This window comes from Cryptomeria japonica, chromosome 8 (genome assembly GCF_030272615.1).
Source record: "Cryptomeria japonica chromosome 8, Sugi_1.0, whole genome shotgun sequence".
Classification (NCBI taxonomy): Eukaryota; Viridiplantae; Streptophyta; class Pinopsida; order Cupressales; family Cupressaceae; genus Cryptomeria; species Cryptomeria japonica.
This window is the reverse complement of record NC_081412.1, coordinates 515,873,375-515,892,981: the sequence shown is the minus strand read 5'-3', so window position 1 is coordinate 515,892,981 and position 19,607 is coordinate 515,873,375. Positions and strand designations below refer to the sequence as shown.

The window sequence follows — 19,607 nt, the reverse complement described above, 5'->3', positions numbered from 1 at the left end:
TGAGAGCAATGGAATGAGGGAGCAGTAGGATAAGGAGCAGAATGCATCACTGACTCGAGAAACAGAGTTCAATTCTGTTATTAGGTAGAGGAAGGCTGGATCGGCCCTCTCAATCAGTACATAGGGTTAGCGGCCATGAAAGCAAGATAGGGCAGGCAGCTAGTATCCTCCATTCCACCATAGGAAGGTGTAAAGTGTTACGAGGTAGGGATTCCACTGCCAGTGACCGAGATACATTCGGACATCCCCTTTGTTGCAGATTCTATGGCTTTTTTTTCCAAGAAAAACATGAAAATCCCCTACAGAAAGAAAGAAAGACAGACGAAGAATAAAACGCATAAATAATACGTAAGATGCATACCCTCCTCCCAAAACAAAAAATTATAATAGAAAAAGAACACAAATTCTCTGTTGGATGATCAATGCCAAAGAAAAAGAAAGAGAAGAATATAGCTAACCTTCCATATACAGAATGAATGTGTATATTTTTACCTGTGAATGAGCTGCACTTGTTTACAATCAAATAACACCTCTCAATGTAAGAGGAGCTTGTTTTCTGTATATGATTCTGAACATATCAGGGTACCATTAGAGTTCATTAAATTTAAGGCTTCATTATTTTTTCAGTTTCACTACTAACAAGAGGTTCGACAATTGCATATTGTTTCATCCTATTCATTGACCACATAAATATACCATTCACACATATTCATCAAGATCTGGTTTTCAACATCTTTATGATAATTTCATAATACCCCAGTTTTATGTTTTTGTTTCTTCATCTTCTTTATGTTTTCTGCTTGTGTTGGGGGAAGTGGTGGAGATGAGGAAGAGGGGTTGACGGATCTTCTTCCTGTCTACTCCAATCGGAAGTTAGAAGTAACATGTTGAACATGCCACTTTCTAATAAAGCAAAACATTAGGCATAACTTTTAATCTGTAGAGGCTTAATTTTACTAGTAAATTTCATTAGCACTGGCAAAAAGCGTTACAAAAACTCTAATCGTACCTCCAAAAACAAATATGTTTGCATCCTTAACATTAGTGTCGTGCGTGACAAAATTGGAAATGAATATAGAGCACCCTACCGACCACTATGCACAAAGGCTTTTCTGGATTTGGATAGTGGTTCATGTGTTTGCATTGAAGTCCAAAGGCAGTTGACAGCTTCTCACTGTAATTCAGAGCGGAAGTTGCTCTGCCTCCCTTTCAACCTCGCTTAACAGACAGCTTGCATTTGGCACATACCCTGCATCCTTCATCTTCCCAGTCAAAGTCTCTAGCATTGCATAAATTTTCTTAGATTCAGGATGTGAATTCGTCTCCCACAAGGAATGTATGCAATGTGTTATTCACCTCGATCAAGCTGCATCCAGGAGTTTTCTTCACCCCATTATCTTCCATCCTTCCTCTCAATTGTTTTACTTTATCCCAATTGCCATTTTCCGCATAGATATTTGATAAGAGCAAATAATATCCAGCATTTGTTGGCTCTAAGGAAAGAAGGTGTTCTGCAACATGTTGTCCTAAATCTACATCACGGTGAATTCTGCATGCATTAAGCAAGGCACCCCATACTCCGTCATCAGGTTCCAAAGGCATCTTTTGGATGAAGTCTTGTGCCTCATTCAAATGCCCAGCACGACCAAGGAGATCAACCATGCATGTATAATGTTCTACTCTGGGTTTAATGCAGTAATCTCTTGTCATGCTATCAAAGTATAGCCAGCCCTGCTCTACCAAACCTGCATGACTACATGCTGACAAAACACTTATAAAAGTGATGTCATTTGGCTTCATGCCAGCCTGTAGCATTTGGGTAAACAATAGAAGAGCATCCTCACCAAGCCCATGCATTCCATACCCTGCAATCATTGCACTCCACGAAACCACATTTCTTTGAGACAATCTGTCGAACAACTTGCGTGCTACAGTTATATTTCCACATTTGGCATACATGTCTACAAGAGCAGCCCCCACAAAAACATCAAACTCCAGTCCACCTCTAATTATGTATTCATGAATCTCAGTGCCCTGCTGCAAAGTCCCTAAATGAGCACATGCTTGAAGTACATTCACAAATGTTACTGAATTAGGACTCACGCCTTCCTTTTGCATTAAATTGAATAGTATGATAGCCTCATTAGCCTGTCCTACCTGCACAAACGCCCCAATCATGGCACTCCATGAAACTACATCTCTTTTAGGAATTTTTTCAAACAATTCCCGTGCAACTTTTATATCTCCACACTTAGCATACATAGTAACTAGAGCAGTCACAACAGAAGCATCGGATTCTAAACTTATATTTCTAACATAATCATGTAAACGCTTTGCTTCATCCAGATCACCTAATTCAGCACAGGCCGGTATAACACTCAACATCGTGACTCGATTAGGAGGTATGCCCGCCAATTTCATTTGATGAAAAAATTCCAAAGCCTTACTGGGGTATCCATTCTGAACATACCCTGAAATCATTGTAGTCCAGGAGACAACATTTCTCTGAGCCATTTTGTCAAACACTTGGAATGCAACGTCCATTTTATGGCATTTTGCATACATGAATATTAGAGCATTCCCGACATTAACATTTGATTGTAGTCTGCACCTGATAACATGATCATGAATATCTTTACCCACATCCAAAGCCGATAACCCTGCACAGGCCTTGAGCACGTAGGGGAAAGTGAAACGATCACCCTGAATACCCACCCCTTGCATTTGATTATATAACGAAATTGCTTCCTGAAACAATCCATTGCAGGCATACCCTTTGATCATCTCGTTCCATAAGAAAACATTTCGGTAGCCCATTTTTTCAAACACTCGGCGCGCATCCCGTACTTCTCTGAACATGCCATATAATCCAACAAGTTTAGTCGCAATGAAAACATTTTGATTTTGTCCATGCGCAAAGGCTTGTCTATGGATTTGTCTGAGAGATTCCAGATCAGTACATTCCCGGAAAAGAGATTCAAATGCATTGGTATCTAGCGAAATATCTCTGGATATAGCAGAGGTAAACAAAAGCATACAAAACTTTGGCTTCTGAAAGTTTGTGTAATTTCTTAAACCCAGTGTCATAATGTCAAAAATAAAAAATACACAGCCGAAGCGGCCACGTAGTGTCTGAATTCAAAACCAATAAAAGCATCTCGAAAACCATTGTGCTGGCTGTCTCAGCTATAGTTTTCAGATAACATGGATGTGTTTTCAAAGTCATTATAGCAGAAAACTGGAGAGGTCATCACTGTTCGAAGCAGAAATTCTGTTTTTATGGTAGCTTTGGGTTTGAAATTCCTTTTTCATAGCTTTTCGTTTGTCAAAGTAAACCCAACAGACAGGTGGAATCTACACACAAGCACCGCATTGCTAAACAAATTAGCCTGCATAAGATTTATTAGAGCTGTGAAGTGTCTGGAGAATCTGTATGCTATATTTTTTTCGATCAATGTTTTAGAAATATTTCGTGATTTTTTATGAAGCTGAAAAAAAGAATGGAAGGATTATAATTATTTTTGCAGTTATTTGTTGGAGATTTAATTGGTCAAGGAAACTTGTACAATTGAAAATGTTATTTATTAAAAATTAATTTTTATGAATATTTTTCATTAAATTTGGTATTAATAAAAGAGAAATAGTATAATATTGATAAAGGTAGGGTGGTAAATGACGTATTTACAAAGTTTAATATCAGGAGTCAAGTTTACAAACAAATTTAAGTAGTCAAAGCTATGCCCTCAGGCAAAGGAGGAGGATTTTGATCATCAAGCTTCTCTCAAACATCGTCAAGGGTGGCATCTTTAATTGGCTCCAATCAATGAGAGTAACAATGTCATTTTCATTATTGCAAACATTTTATGGTGTTTGACTTTCATATACTTTTTGTAATGGAGCATTGAGGGGTTTTGCAACGGTCATTTTTTGCAAGAAGGGAACGAACCAGGCATCAAGGTCGATGTCTGCCATGGAATCCACCACACCGAGCTTGGGGGGATCAGAAAGCAAGGGTGGATCAGAACAGAAATAGGGGAGGAGTACAATCTGGGCCAAAACGAGAAGAATCCCCTATGTCAAAATGGGGGTATGCAGCTTTGTTCCATGGTCACAAAGGAGGATACAAGAAAGTGGAGAAAAAAGTGTGGTAGCAGCGACAGGAGTTGGGGAAGCATGGGAATGGGTAGGAGAGTAACAAACCAGATAGTGAGCATCGAGTCACACTACGAATTGAGGATGAGGGTTGGAGTGAGGCGGTGCAATGTCTCAGAGAGTGTGGCTTCTTCATCAAATTGGCGGGAGATTGGTCGGCATTCCCGAAGGTTAGAAGATGGTGTGAAGAAAACTAGGGTAAGAAGTTGATTCTAAAATCACTTCCTAATGGTTTCTTCCTAGTCATATGTACGAAAGCACGAATTAAAGATAGAATCTTGCAATGGGGGTTGTACCTAATGGACGGTATGGGAGTTTACATTAAAGATTGGATTCCAAATTTTGACCCAACACAAGTTCAAATAGAAGAGGTACCAATTTGGGTGAGACTCTATAATCTTCCTAGAGAATACTGAGAATCAGAAACCCTTGAGTGTATTGGCAACAAGCTAGGGAGATTTATCAAGGAGGATGAAGCGCATTATGTGGAGGTCAATCCCACCATTACCAAAAGAAATCGAGTTAATAACAGATCAGGGCACATGGATACAAAAGATCTAGGTGGAAAACATAGTGGACACTTGCAAGATTTGTAGGAGTAATGGTCATAGAGTTGAGGAATGCATGAAAAACCCCAAGGGCAAAGGGACGAGAGGACTAGAATACATTGAGGGGGAATAGGGAGGTGAACAGAATGGGTAGAGAGGAGGAGAATATAGCTCAAGAAGGGTTCAACAATAAAGAGAGAGATAGAGGCAAGGAGAACACAGAGGACAATAGCCAGAAGAGACCGAAAGAGGAGGGCCAATCCAAAGGGGGTCTGAGGGTGGAGTAGAATACCAATATTGTGGGTACAAATGACCTTGGTCCTGGGGTAGGAGAATTTGGTAGCAAGGAGTGAAGTAGAGGTGAAGGGGAGATGGGCTTACCAGACATGCAACCATTGGAAGAAACTAATAACATGGGCCTGATTATTGAGAGCTTGACTTTCAATCGCTCGCCATTGAGAGAGGTGAGTAATGAGCTAGAGCAAAATAGATAAACAACAAGTGGACAGAAGGACATCACTTATCAAAGAAGGACTCCCCATCAACAAAGGAAAAGGAACATAATACTAGAGGAATTTGGGAAGGATGAAGATGGGGAAGGAGTTTTAAGGATAGGCTCTGCGAGTGCTGATAGAGATAATTTGTCACCTATAAAAGCAACCCCAAAAAAACTTTGCTTCGAGGAAAGATTAAATTTGGAGGCAGATGATGATGATCCTTTTGACTTGGAGGAGGAAGAGGACATTGGGGAGAACCAAACCATCGAACAATCCTTAGCTTCCTCAAGCAAAATAAAAGTGGGGGAGAAGAAAAGTAGAGGTAATAAATCTAGGCATACCCTGTTGGAAATGGTTGGTAGTGCAAAAGGTCAGTGAAAATTGAGATCTAGGAAGGGCATTACCCTTCCTGGGGGACAATGAAGGTCCTTTCATGGAATGCCAAGGGTTGTAACACCTTTGACAAACTTTGCTTGATCAAACGAGGTATTGATCAAGTAAAACCAGATATAGTGTTGATGCAAAAAACAAAAATTAAAGCAGAAGAAAGCATGGATTTTCAATGCAAGTGGAATTATTGGCAAAGCTTGCTTAAGGATGTGGAAGGAGCATCGGGGGGTCTATGTATGATGTGGAAACAGAACTCTATGCAAGGGACATAATTGGCTATGACAAGATATTGGATGGTGGTCAAATTCAGAAACCTTCAGGATGACAACGAGATCATTGTGATAAATGTCTATGGACATATTGACAGAAGGGAGAAAACTCAGGTTTGGGATCAATTATCCAACTTTTTAAACTCTGTTGATAGGGGATTTCAATGCCATTAGGTGTCCCACTGAGAAAGTGGGAGGTGTTGGAGGGCATAATAATCAGCACATGCTATTCAATGGTTTCATAACAGGCAACTCCCTCATTGATCTAATTTTTTAAAATGGGAGCTTTACTTGGTCTAATAGACAAGGGGGGGTGAGCCTTATCGCACAAAAACTAGACCATTTTTTGCTATCCAAGAATTGGAATTTCTCTAACTCGGTGTGGGAGGCTTCCATTCTGTCAAACGCGGGCTCTGACCATCTACCCATTTTACTACTTCTCCAAAATGATAGTGTTCCTATAAGGTGCCCATTCAAATTCGAAAAGATATGGTTGAGGGATGCAGGAGTTAAAGAACTGATTGAATCTTAGTGGCAAAATGATCCTAAAGTGACAAGAACGAAGGCTCTCAAAGTGGCGAGGAAATTACAATATATCAAAGGGAAGTTAAAGGAATGGAACAGATCTCATTTTGGCAACATATTTGTAGACAAAATCAGGATTAAGAATGAAATGGCATTACTTAATGATAAAATTATCCAAGGAGGAATGTCGGAAGCAAAATTCTAGGAAGAAAAGGTTCTCCATGCAAAGTTATCGGAGATTTTGGCTAGGGAAGAAACCTTCTGGAAGCAAAAAATCATGGGAGCATTGACTCCGAGAGCGCGACAGAAACACGAAATTCTTCCATTGTTCAGTTAAGGCTCGACGGGTTTCCAATCGAATAACCAAGATATTGAATGGTAAGGGGAGGTCTCTTTGCCAACCTAAGGAGATAAACGAGGAGGCAGTAAAATTCTTCAAGCGACTATTGGCTCCTGATACGGAAGAGGTAGACGACCAATGTGAGAAAATTCTTAATCTCATCCCCTCTGTAATTACAGAGGAAAAAGATAAAATGTTATGCCAAAAGGTAACCCTGGAGGAAGTAAAAAGAGTTGTATTCTCCATGGGGGGAGATAAAGCACTAGGCCCAAAATGGCTTTCCTCCTTTCTTTTTTCAAATCTTTTTTGAAGCGATGAAAATGGATGTCTGGTAAATGGTGGAGGAGGCAAGGGAAAAGAGCTTCATCTTAACTACACTAAATAATACCTTCATCACTTTAATACTAAAGAAGGAAAGAGTACAATCTTTTGAGGATTTCAGACCGATTTCTTTGTGCAATACTACTTATAAGATAATTGTCAAAGTAATGGCCAATCGATTGAAGCTAGTACTCCCAAATATAATCTCTAAAGAGCAAAGTGGCTTCACCCCAAATAGATCCACTACAGAAGGGATTATTATTGCTCATGAAGCAATCCATTCCATCCGCCAGGCAAAGACCAACAGAATGTTGATCAAACTAGATATCTAGAAGGCATATGATTAGGTCTGCAGGGCTTTTTTGATGAAGGTGATGAACATATTCGGCTTTTGTGAGAGTGGCTAGCATGAGTTGAGAGTTGCATTTCATCACCCATAATTTCAATGTTGGTAAACGATAGTCCGCAAGGCTTTTTCTCAACATCCAGAGGTATACGTCAAGGTGATCCATTATCCTCATTCTTGTTTATTATTCTAGCGGAGGCATTGGGACGAACAATCACTAAACTCAAAGAGGATAGGAGGTGGAAAGGTGTCAAAATTGCTAGAAATATGGAGACGATTTCACACACACAGTTTGTTGATGACACCTTATTGATGGGGGAGGCCACCATACAAGAAGCTAGGCTCATTTGAGCAACTTTGGACAAGTATTGTTGAGCTTCTGGACAGGCAGTTGATTGGCATAAATCAGAGCTATATTGTTTTCATACTAATGCAGAAGTGTAGGGAGAAATAGGTGAAATTATGAATGTTAAGACAGGGTATCTCCTAGGGAAGTTTTTTGGGCATTCCCTTGTTCGGTGGTGTTTGCAGAGCGAACCTATGGATCAAATTGGTGGACAATTGCTTAGGCGGGATGGAAGGGTGGAAAAGAAAATGGCTGACCTATGCGGGTCACATTCTGATGCTAAAATTGGTGGTATTTATTATTCCCCTTTACTTGATGTCCTATCTTAGAATTTCAGGGAAGGTAATCAAGCTAATAGAGAAAGGTATGAGAAGGTTCTTTTGGAATGGGATCCAAGATAAAGAGAAAATTTTGTTGTTAGATTGGGATAAAGTGTGTCAATTGAAGGATAATTGAGGGGTTGGAATAAGGAAAAGGAACCTAATCAATGTTTGAATGGGTGCAAAGTGAATCTAGAATATGTAGAAGAATCCAAATCAGAAGTGGGTTAGACTCTTGGCTAATAAGTATCTAGATAAACAAAATAGAGAAAGAATACTAACCATTGGAAATCCCCCTAGAGGTTCGGTAGTGTGGAATTTTATGATGGAATGCAGGGAGCTAATCACAAACCAACTAACTTGGAAACTCGAGGATGGGAGGAAAGCAAAATTCTAGGAGCATTCATGGGGTGTTTTAGAATTTGAACCGGAATGATTTGTGCGGGGAAGTGAAAAATGCTACAGATTTGAAGTAGGGCAAATATGTAGCAGATTTTGTAACAAGAGAGTATAAGGATGGTGTATGTACGTGGGGCTGGAAAAACCCAATGGAGTTGGAGTTGCCTATAGAGGAGGAAAACAGGTTTAAGCAACTACTACAGGCAAGATTGGTGAAGATCACTGAGGATGAAGATGCGATAATGTGATGTGGAACAAATAGTGGCAATTATGCAGTTAAAATTGGATAAAAATTCCTAGAGTAGGAACAATAAAAAACAAAATGGCCACGACAACTCCTATGGGGTAAGGATTGTTTGTCGAAAGCAAGGGCATTTGCTTGGCTCCAATAAGGGATAGAATCCTAACAGGAAATAGGCTTATGATGTTGGGTTAAAAGGTCCATTTAGGTGTATTATATGTAAACAGGAGACTGAAACAGTATCGCATTTGCTCCTTCATTGTCCAATTGCACAAAATTGCTAGAAGAAATTGTTGCAGAGACTCGACTGGGTGACCCCTTTCAGGTGACCTTCTTGGGTGGTCTCAGGTGTGGGGTCAAAGAGGAGATAAATTGGTATATTCCAGCATTTGGAAGGTTGCCCCATCGGCACTGATTTGGGAAGTGTGGAAGGAGAGAGATAGGAGAATTTTCCAGGAGAAGGAAGAGAAGGAATGTCATTTATGGAGCAGAATAGAAAGAACCATCTCAAAATTGGTGAGTGTGGATGCATCAAAAGTGAATCTAAGCAAAAGACCTTACAACTGGTGGGACGGTAAGATTCAGGCCTATTGGCCCTAGGTGATAATTAAACCCGTTAATGGGTCCCTTGGGGTTAACCCTCTCGAAAAACAAAGGCAAAACATTAAATGGCATCCACCCGACACAAATTGGATCAAGGTGAATTTTGATGGAGCATCTAAGGGTAACCCAGGGAGATCAGGGGCAGGATGTGTGGCTCGAGATCACGAAGGAGTGATGGTAGAAAAGTATGGAATGGGTCTGGGCATTACTACAAATAATCTGGCGGAAGCCAATGCAACATTAGTAGCAATTCAAATGGCTAAGTAACTAGGTGTGAATAGACTTCAATTGGAAGGTGAATCCAAAATCATTACAAAAGAAATTGTAAAAGGGGAAGCAATGCACTAGCAAATAGACAAAAGCATCAAGGTCGTTGCTAAACTTTTGAAGGAGTTCAAATTTCACACATCTTAAGGGAGGGGAATGTGGAGGCAAATATCCCGACGAAGGAGGCAACAGATCTCAATTGTGGAGAGATGTGATGGTTTAATGCAGGCTCGAATGAGAGAGGACACACATGGAATGAGAAAACGGGCCAAATTGAATTGATGGAAACGTCACCAACATACATGCGGGTACAGAGAATTCCAACTGGTGTATGGGAGAGGCGAAGGAGTTGCAAAATAGACTAGAGTTCCGTGGCGAAGAATATTCAAGGTGAAGTAGACATGATTGAATCTAGATGAAAGGACGTTGGAGTTATGAGCTTGACAGTAGAAATATCCTCAACTCGTATGATATCTTGCTGAGTTGAAAAATGCTATTTTGGCCACCATTTTTTGCCAAAAACATTAATGACAGCTAGACAAGCAGGCTGATTAAAGACCAAATGAGAGAATTTCCATCCACAAACCAAAAGTCGGGAAGTGGGTGAGAGGAGCATGTTGGAAGCTAACTTCTCCCTGAGAACAAACAAACAACAGGTTGCTTTTGGGGGGAGTATATCGAATGAGTGGTTGGTGAACCTGTTCGTGTTTGAGGAGAAGACATTTATTACCAGGGTCAAGATTTTGTTAGGGTTGGAGTACCTTGTAGGGAGTTTCAGATATCAAAATAATTTGGACATTGTTTCCCTCTTCATGGCGTGATGCCTAGAATTGGAGTCGCAAAGGTTAGCGGAAAATATTGTGACAAAAATGTGTGAAAAAGGAGTGGTTAGACGGGATGGGGGATATCCTAGGCCTGATCCGTGACATGGAGGGATTTGTTCGTCCTGAAGAGGTTTGGATTCATGTCAGTCAATTTGTACCCCCGCTCTGTCCCTTCCTTCTATGGAGTGCCACAAACAACAAGGAGGTTTGGCGAGCTACAACATAGATAGGGTTGAACATAATTAAAATGTACATCAATTTGGTTGAAGCCTGGGAAGCCCGAGTGGAGATTGCAAAATGGGGACCTTATGATGAGTCTCGAGCCTTGAAGGCATGGATGAATCCACCAAGGAAAAGGTGAGGCAAACCAACTGAGAGGAGAGGGACGAGAAAGATTCGCGTGTTGTTGTTGGGGGAAGGTGTAGGGGGCGACATTGATCCTGAGGAGGCGATGCAAAATGAGGCTCAATAGGTGGTGGAGGATGAGAGAGGCAAGGCAGTTGCAGATGAGGGATAGCCAAAGAAATAGGGGTGGGGATTTTTGTATTTTTGCTTTTTGTGATGTCGTTCTGTAATTTCCGTTTAGAATGGGGGTCTTTTTTTAATAGGGATTGTTGTTTGGGTGACGAGGGGGCTGTTTTTTTGTCTGTAAATCTGATTGTAATACAGTCAAGGCTAGAAGATAGCCATTTTTGGAAAAAGATATGAACTCGGATTTAAATATTTTTTAGAATTGATACAATACAAGCTTTATCGATTAAAAAAAATGTCATTTTCGTTCTCCTCCAAGGACTATTGAGCAAGGATCAAAAAAATGGTGAGCTATGCAAGTTGTAGACAAGGGGATTTTTCATTGTCCACTCAGTAGAGATGACAAATGAGAAGATTGAGACCATCCTCTTTAGACAACAGTGTCATTGGGATTCTGAGGCAAGGGATCATGAAAATGAGAACCACAATCTATGCAACTTCCATGATCATGCTTGTCCAAATTGCTATGCCCATGTTGACGCACTAGAGGGGAGATGGAGTTGGGAGGAACCAAGGCAATAGTGTAGGGGCTATTGCCCCAATGGTCCAGCAACTCCTAGAGAAGTGCAATTTTGATAGCTTGCACTTGAATTTGTATAAGAACATTAGAGAAAATGATTGCTTTAGTGTATAAGGAAAAATGCTTATGAACATCAAATTGAGTAAAAGAGCTCTATTCCTATCTTTAAAATACTAAAAAGTATTTCTAGCTTGAAATCATGCCAACTTTGAGCATATTTGTATGAGAGACGAGGCCAATTTCTAAGCAAAACTATGTGCCATGAAAAAGTGGTACGTTTGAAAGGTTTAAAGAAATCATTAATCTAGTTCCATGCTTTTTTAGCCCGAGGGCAAAACTGAAAGAGATGTTTAAGGGATTTGAGTTTATCATAGAAAGGAAAATGGGGAATGGGAATGTCCAAGCAAGTAGGATGAGACCCCAAAGGAATGCCTTAATCCAACAAATGCTAGGAAAAATGAGAAAAATATTTTTTCCTAGGTCCCTTCAAAAATTTGAAGCTCCCACTAGAGATTGATTTAATTTGCCATATGTAAATGTGGAGACAATAAAAAATAACCTTTTCAAGGACTATAATTCTAAAAAGGGATGTCTGGATACGACTTCCAGTCTTTCCACCATGGCTTGAGACATTCCACCCCAACTTCGTGAATCATCTAAGGAGGGATAACATCAATAACAAACTATTAAGTCTATTGGTCTTGATTAGTAAGCCTGCATTTTAATTTTAATTATGGTAGGGGAGATAATTCTTGGTAGCTCGATGAATGAAATATGGTAAAACCCACAATCATCTAAAGAACTTCAAGGTATGAATCCAAGGTAAGTGAGTAAGTGGTCTCACTTGAGAGCTGAGAATCGAGAAACACAAAATGGAGAATTTGTTAAGGGATAAACCACTATGAAAATCATCTCTAGCCCAATGAAGCCAAGGATTGATGGCTTCCCCAGCCTTCCAAATACTTTTGATAAAAAAAATTTCTTGAATGGAAACAAGTTCCCTCATGGTTAGAAGGGTTACTAAGTCCAAACCTTTCCAAGTTGGATGACCTTGAGGCATGTCAATACTAATGTAGTGATGAACAAGAGTTTTCTAATCTTCATTACCTTAGAGAGATTTGATGATTTATTTGGCACATAAGGCAATTCCTTGATGGTGAATGCAAATCATAACAAGTTTGTAGCCACCTCATGAGTGAGGAAACAAAATTATTAGGCGACACAATGGAACCTTGATGCCTATCATTAGAAGCCCATAGAAAATATCTAGGGAGCTTCTCTACCTTTAAATTAAAAACCTTAGAAGGGACCCACATGAGGAATAATAAACATGAATGGCCACCAAAATCTTATAGAAAACTTGAAAAAATCTAGGCAAAGAGAGAGGCTTTGTAGTCCCATAGTGCAATTTCTTCTCAATTCTCACAATCATAGCTTTCTAAAGCTTTGATGGAGTGGCATGCAAAGCAAAGGGATTCCCCCCAAAAAACAAAAAAATCTCCCATGATCACTCTATTTCCAATTACATATAGTGTATATGTAATTACATATAGTGTCCCTTCATATTGGCTAGAAATATTTTGGACAAAAATTGTTTGCCCAAAATCACGTGGTGTATATGTGGTAGTAGAGTTCCGAGTGAAACCCTCTCACCTTAAACTATAAATTTAAAAATTTATTTTGGTGAAAAAAAAAACTTTAACTTCGAATTGCTCTAACTAGAGGAACTTTTATAAAAAAAAAAAAAATGCCCTTTTTGTAGAGTTTTGAGTCTAAAATCCATTTTTTTAATATTTTGATTAGTTTCAATTATTCTTTAATAAAAATAAATAAAAATAAAAAATGACCCTTTTGTACATTTTTGAGTCTAAAATCCATTTTTAAATATTTTGATTAGTTTCAATATGGTTCTTTAATAAAATATTGCAAGCAGGTTTTTTTAATCAAACATGAGGCTAATTAGGGTTCTTCCCATAGTGTGTTGGTTAAGTAGTGGTGTTGTTGTTGTTGGCACCAATGTTTAAACCTCCACTGGCCCATTGTGATTGTAGGTTTGTGCCTTCACCAATCCATGATGCTTGCGGGTTTGAGCCTGGGCTATGATAAATGGGGATGAGGACCCCCATTTGTGACCTCATTGGTTCACGACTTTGGATCAAAAGTGTTTCACATGGGGCCAAAGGGTGTGTCATGCTAGTGTCACATGCCAAGTTAAAAATTTTACTATTCACTTATTTGTTAAAAAATATGAGGCTAATTAGGATTTTTTTTTTAAATGAAATATATATGGTACACTAAAGGAGAGAATCCTTTCTGAAGGGTATAATTTATTCTTTTGAAAATAATAAAAAATATTAAACAAAATTTGACGTTATATGGAAACTATTAAATTCTAATAAATTTGACTTTAAAATGTTATAACAAGAAAATGTACATAAATAATTAAATATTTTTCCATGCACTAGATATTGAAGTTATCTATTTGGGAAAAATTTAGAAAAATAAAATGGGGGTTTTGGGACGTTAACTTGACCTCACTTATAAAATAAATAAATAAAGTAATTCAAAGTATGTTCTTAATTTTTTTTAAAAATATGTTAAACACTTTTGTTTTATTTTTTAAATTGCATGCATAAAATTCATCAAGATGTTTAGATTTCATTAGTTTACATCATTTTCAAATTCAAAACTTAAAGGCCACTTTATGCAGTCAAACTTGACTATTTTTTGTCATGTTGGTCAATTGCCTTATAAAATTGTGACACTGGTTTGTACTTTTACCTTGTTGAGAGTAGCAAGCCCTTTGCATTCCTTACCACATGACAATTATTTTATCTAGAATAACTCTTAATTCAACGAAGCATGTCTACTCTACCCATACAATTAAAGGCAACATGGAACACAACTTAAGAGGTAACACTTTAGTTATTACCTTGTAAAACACATTCAACAATGTGATGGACCACCAATTATTGATATCTTCTAGATCTCCTTCTTTAGGTATGAATTTAATATTTAATTTTTCAATGAGATTTCCTAATGACCTAGTTTGCATGGCTTCAATATAAACATTGTGTAGGTAATTTCCTACCATATATCAAATTTTTTTATAAATTCACAAGAGAAGCCATCTAAGCTAGGAGCTTTATCATTGACCATAGAAAACACCACTTCCATTAGATCACCTTGGGTGAGAAGCTAATCACAAGGAATATGTTGTGCATTTGAAATCTATCAAGAATAGTTGCGAGGGACTTTGTCTTGCAAGAGTATAATCTTGAGCCGCAAAAATATGCTCATAGTGTCAAACAAAGGCCTATAAAATATCAAGAACCTCTTGGATTATTTGTTGTCCTTGAATCTTCTTACTAGTATGGGAAATGTGGTGAACTCATAGGTATTGAAAGAATTATTTAAAGACTTTATCTTTGATCTTGAGCCAGTGCAACCATGCTTTGATTTGACTACCACAAGTTGTCTTAGCATCCACAATTTTCTTTTGTTGATGTAGCTAAGGTAGTTGAAGTTTGGTAATAAAGTCAAATGGTTCAGATATAATGGTGACAATGATGAGGTGGAGCTCTCAAGTGGTGGCTTCATACTAGTAGTGATGAAAATGAGCCAATTATTGCCAATAAATGAAAAGGAACTATGAAGTACAAGTTATAATATCATTCCACCAAGTAATCCACTTGATGCCATGTAAAAATTGTGGCTCCAAATTTTAGAGATGTTGAATGTGCATAGTCATGGCTTTGTGATTGAGAAGAGATGAGAAAATTTGACTCTTCACGACTATGGTATTAGATATTTTTCATTCAAAATAAAACCATATTGAAAATGGTTAGGCAAGACATTATCATATAAATATTCAATATGAAAAGAGTAACAACTGACAAACATAAATAATGATTGAGCAAAGATCATAGCTTGATCTAGCTTATTTAAGACGCTGTTAGGTCTAGCTCATAAATGGCACTACAAGTGTACTATGTCGTATAATCATGGTGGCAACTAGTGTTGGCATTAAAAAGACTAACTTTACTATGTATAAGAAACCAAGCATCTCATTTGCTAGTTATCCAACACATTGTAGAGGCTCCACATTTATCATGCAACAACTTGATCATGTTCCCCGCATAGCACCCAAGTGGTGGAAGTGAATTAAAAATCCAACACTAGAGAGAAGATCTCTCAATAGCATCATTGGGAGAATAAACATTATTCACTCCAAAGGAATGGTTATTGATATTGAAAAGAGCCCATGCTACCTAGACAATGGGGTTACATCCATGATCAATCAAGAATCAATGCCACGTGGGTGAGAGAAAGATGACAACTCTACCTCAACTAGACTCATGGTTGGTGCAGATAAAAAATGGGATGGGCAAATAACTCAACATACTACAAAATGAAAAAAACTTGACACCTCCTCAAGGTAAATAATGTCTAAATATGTAAACTAAGAATGAACAACCCGAATAGAGTACTTTTGAGGGAGGTCAGTGAGACCACTCACATTCACATAAATATAATTTATTTAAAAATTGTAGAGAGTCGTATCCTCACTATCCAAGCATATGGGTGGAATAATTATTTTAAAACACTAGGTTGGGTGTCTCAAAGTTCCTAATTTGGATTTTAAGCTACTCAAGTTGTCTTAATCATGGCATGAACTCGACATCCTCCAAACTCACAAATGGGCTTTGACATCTCCTTTGACCCTTAAGATGGGGGAAGTATGTCAAAAATTTCTAGAAGGAAGTTTGAAGCAACTAAAATTAGTTAAGTTGTTGAGGTTGTCATGACACTCAACACACTTGTGTCAATGAGTTTTGTAGTATATGGAGCCAACACCCCCTACCCTATGAATTTAGGATGGGGTTTGTAGGAGATAAGGTTATTAGATTTGTGAGAAACCACTATAGACCAAGCTTTTGGTCTTCTTTTATAGAATGTGGTGAGACTAAATAAGCATGAGTAGAGGATTTAAACAATTGGGAGGCCTGAAAAAATTCTTAACCTTTTGGTTTGATGTTTGACTTCAATAGTAGGTACTAAGGAGATTGATATATTGGACACATTAACAAAATTGACCAATCAAGATGTCCATTAACTCCTTAAGGTCTTTGGAAAGATTCAAAACAAATCTGACACTAGGAACAACCAAATAAAGCTTCTAAGGCTCTACACAAATGACAAAGTCTAGGAAAAAAGCTATCCATGTGAGAAAGTTTCATCACAACAAAGGTAACTAATGGAATTCAACTTAGATGAGAACATGAATGAATTTTTTGTCAAAGATAATGTATACACTAAAAATCGATCTGGAAAATTGAATTAATTAAATACGAAAAATATTTAATTAATGACATTTATTCTTCTACCATATAAATGAATTAAATAATTTGTTTATATGGTTCATTTTCTTAATTCATCCCACCAAAATTGATTTCTTCTATTTCCTAATTAAATAAATGAATTTGGTTAATTTGTTTATTTAATTATTCCCTTCACATTAAATTTGAATTTAAAATTCAAATTTAAGCACATGTGTCCTAACTCCTAACCACTCTCTAACCTAACCTTCTTCTAACCAACCCCTAGTCTAACCACAAGTTGGACAATCCTATCCTCCCAACCTCTTATCCTAACCATTTTTGGAGTGTCTACCCTCTCTTGGAGACACGTGGCACTTATGCCACATGTCTCTCATCTCCATGCCACTTGCCCCTTTGTTGGCATATGGTTGGAGATTCTTTGTCACTTGTCTCCTTAGGAATGACAAGTGTCCATTTCCTAAACCTCCTTCCAATTTCTTCAATCTTGACCGTCGATTTATCCAGACTGAATCTGCACCATTGATTCTTGCCACCTCACCTCTGGTCATGAAAATCCTATATATTCCCCCTCTTTTGGCTATGAGAGGAACCCTTAGCATCATTATCAGCATTATGTTAGTATTATATCAACATTTTCAACAATCAAAGTTATCATAGCATTAGAGAAGCTAGTATCATTGTAATAATGGCTTTCAGGATAGCTTAATCATCATAATGTAGATTTGCATGGAAAAATAGATTAGCTTTTTGCATCTTATCTTGCATATCGATTCCTAACTCTTCTATTGTCACTTTGTCAAAGATCATGCATCTGAGAGCCACCAAATGAACCGGTAAAGTCCTCAAGACTAGGAAGCGATGAGATGGCATTGGGGAGTGTTTTAATTCTTTTATTTTGTTTCCTCAATTTAATGTATCATTGTGTATGTGTATTTTATATGTTTATTAATGGATTAATCATTATATTTTTGCACACAGAAATTTTGGTGCCCACCGTGGGGCATAGCCCCCAAAGTTTTTAGCAAAATTTGCTTGTAGGAATTTTTCTTGATAGGTTCTCACGGATTTGCAAAATAGCATTTGACACACAGATTAGCTTTCTTGGAAAACAGATTGGCGCTCTTGGTCACCATTTCAGCATTTTCATCAACCAAAATAGAGGATTTGGCTCTTGACTCTCTTTTTCTCTATTTTGGCTCTTTTGGTTTCTGAAATAGTATTCCTTGTTTTTGAGATAGCGTTTCTGGTTTTGGAAATAGCTCTTCTGGTTTATGAAATAGCATTTCTGGTTGATTAGACATCATTTTTAGTTAATGAAACAAAGTTTTTGGTTTATAAGATAGCGTTTATGGTCAATGAAACAGTGTTTTTAATTTATGAAATAGTATTTTTATCTTTTGAAATAACATTTTTGGTTAACAAGGTAGCGTTATTGGTTTCCAGAACAACATTTTAGGCAGTTCATTTAGCAATTTGATGCACTTTTCTGTTCTGTTTTTAGACTATTACTCTGTAGAATCTGACAGGTTGTTCTATGTTTTGCAAGCACCTAATTCGTTGTCCAAGACCGGAGTTAAAAACCCTTCGCCGCCAAAGACAAAATTACAAACTAACAACGTTTTGGTGCAGTTGCAAGAGATTGCATTGCTTGTTTTTGTTATTAATGTAGGCACCTAGACTGATTAGGAAGGAATATAAACATAATGTCTTGTGTGTCTTTGATGATAGGTGAGTATTCTCTCACCTTTATGAGGTGATCAGAAATCCAGACTCGTCACTTTTCTTTTCAATAGTGCAATAATCCTTAGCGAGCATGCCCTCCCGAGTAGCCCATAAGGTCGAGTGAGAGGGGAACGACCCAAGTGGGAACGACTAAAGACAAGTTCATCTAACCCACTATAAAATAAATGTGATTTTGGTGAAAATCAGAATCAACGACAGTGTTGGGGATAGCTCTCCTTCGTACTTTCGGGTATATAAAACCTTGGTTCTCAAGGCTGGGAGACATCTTAATTGAGTTTATACACCGATGCATCCCTTTTTAGCCTTGGTGCAGTAATTTCAGTGCAAGGGGATATAAGGTTTTCCCCCCAAGACACTCACCATTTGGCTCCTTGGAGAAGAGGCATAAATCCTTGACTTTGCATAGGCTACTTGTAGCCTTCCAGGGAGAGGGTGATTGGGTCCTCCTTCTAGTTCTGGAGGCCCCTATTTTCCACCTCTCGACAACAACAAATGTGGACATCCCCATTTAGGGTGTTTACACTTGTGTCACGAAGATTCCTGGCTGTGGGCTGATTTATTGCATTGTCACTGATTCCTTAGGATAAATCTGTTTGAAGTATCTTCTTTATGAAAAACCCATAGATATTGGGTATTTTTGTGAGCCTTTGAAACATACACTTGATGTTTAGATCCTAGGGTCAAACAAGACAACTGTTTGAAATTTTGTCTTTTATATTTTTAGACAATAAATCAAACACATATCATCCATTAATAGCACGAAAATTCAAACTCAAACATCAAACTGTCAAAATAACATAGTTCATAGTAGATTAGCTCTCTCGGTTCAAACAGTAGCGTTCTTGGCTCATAGAGTAGAGTTCTTGGTTCAAACATCAGAGTTCTCGGTTCAAACATCAGAGTTCTCAGTTCAAACATCAGAGTTCTTGGTTCAAACATTAGCGTTCTTGATCCAAACAATAGCATTTCCGGTTCAAGCATTAGAGTTCTTGGTTCACAGAGTATAGTTTCTAGTCCAAACATTAGAGTTCTTGGTCCAAAGAGTAGAGTTTCTTGTCCAAACATTAGAGTTCTTGGTCCAAA

General features: G+C 38.0%; 1 protein-coding gene across 1 annotated transcript; it reads right to left on the bottom strand.

Moving 5' to 3' along the window:
• Positions 1–634: 634 nt before the first annotated feature.
• On the bottom strand, positions 635–3,496 carry LOC131041853 (pentatricopeptide repeat-containing protein At3g12770). Its single transcript, XM_057975077.2, is given in 2 exon segments — positions 635–1,313; positions 1,315–3,496. Coding segments are annotated over 2 exon segments (1,905 nt in total). The 5' UTR covers positions 3,088–3,496; the 3' UTR covers positions 635–1,181.
• Positions 3,497–19,607: the final 16,111 nt, after the last annotated feature.